Source organism: Gossypium arboreum, chromosome 3 (assembly GCF_025698485.1).
Source record: "Gossypium arboreum isolate Shixiya-1 chromosome 3, ASM2569848v2, whole genome shotgun sequence".
NCBI lineage: Eukaryota > Viridiplantae > Streptophyta > Magnoliopsida > Malvales > Malvaceae > Gossypium > Gossypium arboreum.
In genome coordinates, this window is record NC_069072.1 from 121,463,419 (window position 1) to 121,472,633 (window position 9,215).

The 9,215-nt window shown below is 31.8% G+C and overlaps 1 protein-coding gene across 1 annotated transcript; it reads right to left on the minus strand.

The window, feature by feature from the left end:
• Positions 1-391: 391 nt before the first annotated feature.
• Positions 392-5,888, minus strand: LOC108474163 (uncharacterized). The gene is made up of 8 exons (XM_017776083.2): positions 5,427-5,888; positions 5,192-5,332; positions 4,868-5,095; positions 3,948-4,155; positions 2,723-2,859; positions 2,185-2,265; positions 987-1,053; positions 392-918 (listed from the first exon to the last, which is right to left on the minus strand). The coding sequence occupies exons 1-8, from the start codon at positions 5,744-5,746 to the stop codon at positions 619-621; spliced, it is 1,482 nt and encodes a 493-aa protein (XP_017631572.1). The 5' UTR covers positions 5,747-5,888; the 3' UTR covers positions 392-618.
• Positions 5,889-9,215: the final 3,327 nt, after the last annotated feature.

A 9,215-nucleotide genomic window follows, 5' to 3' on the forward strand; every position in this document is an offset into this window, starting at 1 on the left:
TCATATCGTTAATAACATGGAATCAAATTACAAGGTTGCGTCCTTCAACAAAACTCCTATAAAGAAGCCGAGCATCAATCAAATCTCATGCATTGTTGTTACTCTATTTTAGGTAAATCAACCATTCATTTTCTCACCAACTTATGTTCCAAGATCCATCGAAAAGTGTTTTCTGATGCTTCAACGATGACGGGGTCTGAAGTCATCGGATTTGGAGTTTCAAAAATGGTTCACCTTTCTTCCTTGGAACTTCATCTGAAAGAAGGTGTTCTTGCTTCTGCCGAGACTGGAAACATAAACGAGGGAACTCCGAATGAGAATCGAGGTTTTCTTTTTTCTTTCAGTTTTTGTTTTATATCAGATTATGCAGTTCTAATAATATGATTTAGGATTTGATTAGCTCAAAGGCTCTTGGAATCTCATTCAAAATGCATTGCTATATTTAGTACAAGTCCCACAGCACACCCGTGCAGACCCAAGAGAAGAATACATGAATTCGAGGACTTTCCACACCAGGGCCTGGATTCAAGCCCTTAGACCCAACATGCAATTAGAGTCGTAAGACGAACACTTCGGTGGCTGCCAGGAAATACCTGAGTCCAAAGCCCTGTGAACTGCTCATCTGTTTTTGCAGGGAGGAGTTTCACATGGGGGAGGGGGCACACCAAAGACCCAATCGAGAACACTTAAGTACTTGGAACGGAACACTTCCCTCTCCTGTGCGTAGCAGTGCATTATTATCGCTGTTGACAAGCTAAATATTACCACATCAGCTCTCTTCAGATACATTGACTTGGGCAAATACCCAACATCTGCCATGCATGTAAACAAGCTCTCTATGGCTCGTGCAAGGCAGTAGAGTGATATCTCGATCCGCCTACTTTTCTTCTCAATTGCCAATGCCAGACCCGTTGGGAACTGCCCAATGAGACATGCTAAGTAAGGAACAATCAGAGAACACTGATAAAATGCTAAGAGTTATTTACCGTTCCCATTGCTACAATTGGTATGTCACATTTTCCCCAAAATCTATTCACCATGCAAGTCCACATCCTGTTTGGAAGTTACTGGTGTTAGCCCAATGACAAAGGTCTGTCTGTTTTAGACGAAGCACATCGTAACAACTCAAGTCACAAATAAATTTGATTCAGCAATATGCTACAAAGTCGACAGCATCATAAAGAAAATAAAACCTATCTAGTACATTCAATGTCATACACCAATGTTGAATCTCTAACTTGATACAGTTGATGTTCTATAAAATACAGACAAGACAGAGAGCAAGAAATTCTTGCTCTTTCCATTTAAGCATCTCACCAATCTTGTTTTGTATAATCACATTGTATTCTTTCCCATCTAGGTGACTCATTCAAGATAATATCATTCCCTCATTTCTATTGAATGCAAAACATCTTTCTAAACCAATGATTATTTTGCATTTATAATTTGACAATGAAGAAGTTAGGCAAGCATATTATCCTATTCAAAGCTTGTTTTATCCTGCAAACATTAGACAAAACTAATGATTCTCCCTTGGTTTTTCTTTCAAGTATTTTGCAGGAAATTATGATAAGTAATTACTAGCAGCTTCGAAACCAACAATCCTGATGTCTCAACAATCAAACTGAGCATTGAAACAAAAGAAGACATTCAAAGTGTACCGCCATAATAGAAGCATAGAACCAATCATGAAGGAATGAAAATTTACTAGTCATAAATGGCATGTGATTATGCATGTAAAAATGATTGCTCATCACTGACTAATATAATATAGTTGACCAGTATGAGATACCGATCTTTGTAAGAACAAGCAAAGTAACAAAGAAAGGAAAGGTTGAAGGCAGAATTTTGACCAACAATAACTATGTTTTAGTTACTTTAATGGAAACACCAAATCTAAATGACAGCTATATCAGGAAAACTTTAAAATGGGAGAAGCCTAAAATTGAAGTTGAAATACGTTAAGAACTACTGATCTTGGGGAACAAATAGACACCAATAACTATGTTTTAGTTACTCTAATGGAAACACCAAATCTAAATGACAGTTATATCAGGAAAACTTTAAAATGGGAGAAGCCTAAAATTGAAGTTGAAATACGTTAAGAACTACTGATCTTGGGGAACAAATAGACAATCTATGAAAACAATGCATGACATGATTGAAATAATATAATACACTAACCAAGCAGATGCGGTATAGGCAGATAAAAATAAGCTTGATCTGGTTGTACCAAGAAGACTCTTCCCTAATATTGTGTAAGGCCTGTATTAAAGTCAAGAACTATGTTAGACAATAATAATAACTTGGAGCGAGGGAGGACGGAAAGAAAGCAAAATACTAGCAGAAGTTTTATACTAGAAACGGATAAAAGAAGAACCTCTAGTGAGGATCTTTCTGATGCTCAAATCATGAGGTGCTTAGAACCTAATTAGATGTATAATTAGTTGTTAAACAAATCGCTATGAAGCAAAATTTTAACAAGCACACCAAAAATTATAGCAACCATATCATTTAACATGCTCAAATCTCATATCAAATTATAAAGTGGAACTTAGATACTGTGGTAACGGAGGCCCTGAAGTGGAGGGAATAATGTGAACCAACATTTAAAGTTAACGAACTTTTTAAAAAGAAAAATTATATTAATAATATAAGAAAAAAATGAAGCAGCCAAATGGTAAGAGAATATTGCACCAAATTTTGAGCTAACTACTTTTACCTTTTTAGGAGGCCTTGACGATGAACTATTAGTGTAGGAATCAAATAAACTGGAAGATATACCGGTAATGATCTTTTATATGCTTCACTAAAAAAAGTAAAAACATGTGAACTGCATGCTTGATTCCCGTGTATCATCTGCAAATAGCTCAAGGGTTTAAGCACAATTCCCAAAAGTAACAATATACTTTTGCAAAGAAAACTTCAAGCATTAGCAGCATGAGTGCTTGAATTCAAAGTCTGTTGTGAACTTTCTAAAGTCATTTCAGTAATTTAAACAGAAATCACAGACAAAACAATTCCTGCAAGAGAATCTAGTTTGTTTCAGCAATCAAGCAAATTGCTTATGTGAGCACTCTGAGGATCTTATGACAATGAGAACAATTGCAAAAGAGATCTGCTCTCAAGGCTTTCGGAGACTGCAAGGATGATGAAGTGCAATACATAGTTTTTGGAATGGAGAACTCCGGATTATAACTACATGATTATTAAACTGTCAAAAATGCATTAACTATGTGCTTTTACATTTATGAGTCAACACATATTTCAAACAACAATAATAAATGATCAGGTTCTCAAATTCGTAGAAGTTGGAAGGCAGTGTCAGGCGGAAAAACAGACCAACTAAAGTCAAGGAGCAAAAAAAAATGCAAAGTTGCACATTCAAGTTCTATTGCTTATGTTTTCAAGTATTTTCATACTCTCTCCTAATTCCAATTTCGTACTTCCTTTTTGTAATTGCTAATAAAGCAGCATGAATGAGAGTTTTTGGCCCAAAAAATGAGCTTTATGAGATATAAAAGGAACAAAGAAATGAAAAGCTGAATGTCACTTCACATTACTTTTCTGAACCTAAACCTTAATACTTAGCTTTCTTCAATTCTTACAAATTATTCTTTTTAACAGGCATCTAACTTGATGTTCATAAAGACAAACTGTCAGGGATGGAAATTGAAGCACTAGCCTTTAATGATCTTACTCAAGATAAGGTCCTAAATAATTAAAGCACAACAGCGAAGCCTTGTTAATAACATGGATGCTACGTAGAGGGAAAATGATTTGTTATTATTGTTTTTGTTCCAAAGGAAGAAAGAAATGCAATTAAACAAGAGTGCATACTGCCAATAACCATATAGCCTATTGGTAGAGTGCTGTACACTATGAACAAAGTATAGACATTATTGCTACTCGGCAGAACAACAGAAAAGGAGAAAGAAGGATCATACTGAACATGGGATTTTCATATTTGGATCTAATTTAACGTCTGCTCCTTTTGCCTTAAAAAATTTCTCTATTGCTTCCAAATTAGTGTATGGAAGGGCACTTGCATGCTCTTTAACGCCTTGCAGGATGACCTGATCCTTTCCAACATGTTTATTGAGAAATGACCTATACGAAGGGGGAAAACTCTCTGGCTTCAAAAGGTAAGAGGACCTGAAAACATAAATGCTTCCACTTAAAAGATTACACTTTCGAAAAATAATAAATGTACAGTCATCATCTTCTTAGGAAAATTACAGAAAAAAATTTCCCGAGATAGTGTTTTTGGATGCTATTACTTGTACAACTTGTAAAGCCACACAGTTCCATGCAGCCCCTTTTTAAATGATGCCCAAAAACATTTAATTAGCACTTACATTCATTCAAGCAAACATTTTCCCACTTTCTTTTCACATATTTACGCTCTGACCATCTTTTTTAGAGATAAGTATCTAAGTTCATGCTATGAAGCCTAAGATTCAATGAACTTTAAAAACTGGAGATGAAAAGACGAACATTTTCAATTTTGATTGCCAACTTTAACAGGTTGAATGATAAAAAAGGCGCAGAAAAATGAACAACAAAGTTCCTAGGCATGCTGATCAGACTTTCCAGTCATGAATCAATTCTAATATAGTCAGATAATTTTCAGAATGCCTCCAAAATTATACACTACAACACTTTTTTTTCTCTTAAATCTTCCAAACAGGATAGTTTAGAGATTGGTAACTTGATCCAGAAGACGGGAATCCCAGTAGACTTGGTCCTTTAGTCCATGTGGTAAATTCAATAATGACTGAGATTCATTACGAAGAATTGCAATAAAGTTTAATTAATAGCAAAAAACTAAGCCAACAACCAAGACAACTTAACAAAAGGAACCTACAAAATTTGCGAAGAAGAGAGACACATAAGGAATATGTCACCATGCTTCCATGTAAGAGGTTTACAAAGCTTCCCAAATCGTTTACTCTTCATTCCGCAGCGCGAAGCCAATACGGCAGCGCGCATGAATATGTATATGGCCAAACTCTTATGTTGTTTATTAGGTCCAGTAAGAAGCATGGAAGGACCTGCAACAAGTCCCGCTATTAACGCCCTCCACTTTGTAGTCCTGAAAAGAAATTCAATAATTCAAATAAATCAAACGCAAGTTAATAATAAGTTCCTTTGTTTGAATGAGGAAAATTAAGATTAAGAAGATCATTGCCTGCTATGTCCCCCGACAGCAACAATAATTTCATCTACAGAAACAAATGTACCCGCAAAAGTACCAAGGAAAAGACCGTATCTAATAGTCTCTTTCATCACCACAACAATCGCTTCTTTATCAGAAAACGACTCATCTTTCCTACAATCATAATTATTGCCTTAGTAGTATATAACTATAAATAAAGCAAATGAACTTTGAAATCGTCAAATTTATTTGTATAACAATTAGTTACCTTAATTTTTTGCGCCGTAACCGTGCTATAATCGAGAAGAGAGCTAATCCACCTCTAAGGCCAGCCCCGATCGAGAAACCTTTAGCTGAGGCGACGATGAATCTCCGCAACTTCTCCGACTGCGTTAACGGAACCGTACCAATAGCAAGAGCAGAGGAAGAATTTGACGAAGGTTTTGATCCGGCGCAATGCGAGCAAGTCCCGTCAACCGAACTTAAATGACCATAATCGGCGGAGTCATCGTTGAAACCACCATTCTCGAGGGACGAAGAGGAGCATCTGCAGGCGCATTTGACGGTTCCGTCAGCAGACGGTGACATGCTGATGATGTGGGGGGCGGAGATAACGAAGCTTCTTGGAAAAGCTAGAGGAAAAACTACGACTGATAAAAAATAATTGGGTGCCGGGCAAATTAGTGAAGAAGGAAACTTTTTAAAAACAATTACCAATTTAGCCGTTTTTTATATTATTTAGGAAAATTAGCTTTATAGAATATTTTTTAAAATTATTACATTTTCTACCCTTGGGTTTCAGATTCGAATCCCCTCCCTTATTTATTTGTTTTTTTAATGAACGTTGCTTGGAGTTTTTTTTAATTTATAATTAATGCTTTTAATTAATAAACATGTTATATTAAATTTATTTTTCAGTTTTATTTTATTTTTATTTATATAGATAAAATAATAAATATGTAATTATATAATGAAATAATTTTTATATATGATTATATTAAATATATTTATTTTAAAATACATCAACTAATTTTTCTATATATTATTATATTAAATATATTTTATTTTTAAAAACATCAATTAATTTTTTGATATATTTTTCTTTATATATAATTTTTATGAAAATATTTATTTTTTGAAATAATTATTTTTATAATATTAAAATTTACAATACTTAAGATATACGTGTAAAAAAATATTTGACATATAAAATTATATATAAATAAAATATATCAAAAAAGTAGTTGATGTTTAAAAATAAAATATATTTAACATAATAATATATATATATATAATTATTTTATTATATAATTATATAATTTTCATTTTATCTATATAAATAAATTGTTAATTAAAATTAAAAATATATTTACTAACTAAAAGTTTAAAAATAAAAATTAAAAATTTTAAAATAAAAAATGCTTGAATTATTCAGTAGAAACATAATAAATAAATATGGGAGAAAATTCGAACTTGGGATGGAGGGTAGAAAATATAAGCATGTTAAAGGAAAATGTGTGTGATAAAAAAAACATTTTCTGAACTGTGGTTTTCGGAAGACGCGCTTTTTATCATTTAACTTGTGATTTTCAAAATCCTTAAATAATATAAAAAGTCTAAATCAATAATTAATTTAAAAAGAACGTCCTGTTTTACTAATTTTGCCTTGGGAGCCGCCTCTTTGGTTGGAAATTGATTATGACAGAATTTGCAGTGCAATACGGTTCATTTACGGACACGTTTCATAATACTTACAATTCTGCAGTTGCTCTCACATTTTCCGCTCATCAAATTCCATAAAATTCATTCGTCATAAAAAAAGTTCCACTGAAGAAATCTCCGTTTACAAGTGGCAAAATTACTTATAGAACCCTGCTTCGTATACCGGAAATTAAATAACCCTTTTGCATAGATTTTAAGCTGATTCACAATAAATTTAAAAGAAAGTCTGTGTTGAAATGGTATCAAAGCTTTTGTCTTCTGTACTCTTACCCAACTACATTTACATGATACCATCCTCTGCTTTTAGGCCTATTATAGTGCGACCTACTAAAGCATGTATGCAGTCAGACATCGAATCAGTGGCATTTATAATTTATAAAATTTTAAATTAATAATAATATTATTATATTTTAATCTTTTAAAATTATAAAATTTAATTAAAATTATAAAGATATAAATTATTAAAATAGTAAATTTTTTATTATTATAAAATATATAATTTAATTTTCAAAAAATTTCTAATTACATCACTTGTATCTAATCTGAGGTCACTGGAACCACCAAATCTACCGTATTGATCATTAGACTTCTACCAGCTGTTAGAATATTATCTTTAACAATTTTATTTTTAGGTAAATTATATTAATTATTCTTAAATTTTGTTTAAAATTACGTTTCAGTCATTTAACTTTTAAAAGTTATATATTAGTCATTAGTGTTATTGAATGATTATAGTTTAGTTGTTTTTGTTAAGTTTTGTGGTACATTAATCCCAAAGATTATTAGCTAATTTTATCCCTAAACGATAGCTAAAATATCCTTTTAATATTTTAAAATTTTTGTTAACAATAATTCTAAAAATAAAAATAAAAATATAGAAAATTATTAAAATTTTTAGAGAATTCCTATTTTCTTGCAATCTCAGCCGCTAATTTAAGTGTGTGGGGCCACTTTCACGTATTTCATTTCAATATTAAATTAGAGTGATGACAAGTGTTTAATATATAGTAAAATATACAAAATAAAATAAAATAAAATTTAAGGTACATGATAATTTTTAACTGCGTTAATTTTATTTAAAAACATTAAAAATAAAAAAATTATCAAATTAAATTATTTAATTTAATAAATCATTTTAAAATTTCTATTTGTATGCAAAGATATTTTTATGAATGTAATTGAGATAAATTTACATGTAATATTAATATATATTTAATTATAAATTATAAATTAATTTATAAATATCTATATAAAATATTTTAAAATTATCAATAAATTTAAAATAATACAACAAAATCCATCAATATATATTCATACTAATATAGAATAAAAATGATACATGTCGACTAAGTCCTAACTCGGTTAGCATTGACATTGTTATTGTTATCTATGCAGGAGGACTTGGGATTGAGCGTGTTGAAGCGCATTTATCCTTCTATTGAAAGGTTGAGAATAGACAATGGATAATTCTATCGTTACGGTACTAACCTTGTAAGTTTCAAACCTATAAGGGATAATGGCAACAAATCTCCTTGTACTTTAACAAAAAAATTAATGTGGTACATATGATTTCAATTTGTCTAATGTAGTACGTGTACTTTTATTCCATCTATCACGCTCAAACAGTGTTAACTCCTGACACAAATTGACAGTGGACCAATCAAGAAGTACCACGTAGCACTATTTATTAGGAAAAAAGTAAATGGTCAAAATAAGGGACCTACAAACAATTATACTTTTTTTTTAAAAAAAATTATTCCTTTTATTTTCATTTAATTACCAAACAAAAATGTCACTTAATAAGGCAATTAAGGGACCTAAAATGTGCTAACTTTTTCTTTTCTTTTTATTTCATTACTAAACAATTATGTCCATTTAATTACTTAACCTCAAAAAGTAAAAACTGAGATTTTTATTCTCTCAAACTTTCTTTTGAACCCTTTCCGCCAATACCACTCCAGTGTCGTTTCCGACACGAGCACCTCCAAATGACAACCCAAAGCCTCTCTTTACCTTTGTGTGTTTTGATTCCCGAAAAATCAAGTCCAAATGCTTAAATTGAATATTGAAATTCATTTTTTCTCTCATCCGATCCCTAATATCCATTGTTGGATCGAATTTGGTTTGCCTTATGCTCTTGATCTTCTCCTTCTTCGCCTATTCACCATTGGGATTGGCCACTGAACCACCGAAATTCCTCGTCTTCAAGGTTTGTGATTTTGCGTTTCTATTGATTTGTGAGTTTGCATTTTTATTGATATATGGGTTTGTGTTTCTATTGCTTTCTAGGTTTGTTATGGACCAAATCATGAACCAGTTGGGTTGAGACAGTTGG

Coding starts and splice junctions, on each gene's coding strand:
- LOC108474163 (XM_017776083.2), bottom strand. CDS start 5,746: ATGTCACCGTCTGCTGACGGAACCGTCAAATGCGCCTGCAGATGCTCC. Junction 2,266..2,722: donor CGTCAAGGCCTCCTAAAAAG/GTAAAAGTAGTT, acceptor ACTTTAATACAG/GCCTTACACAATATTAGGGA. Junction 919..986: donor CAATTGTAGCAATGGGAACG/GTAAATAACTCT, acceptor CTCATTGGGCAG/TTCCCAACGGGTCTGGCATT.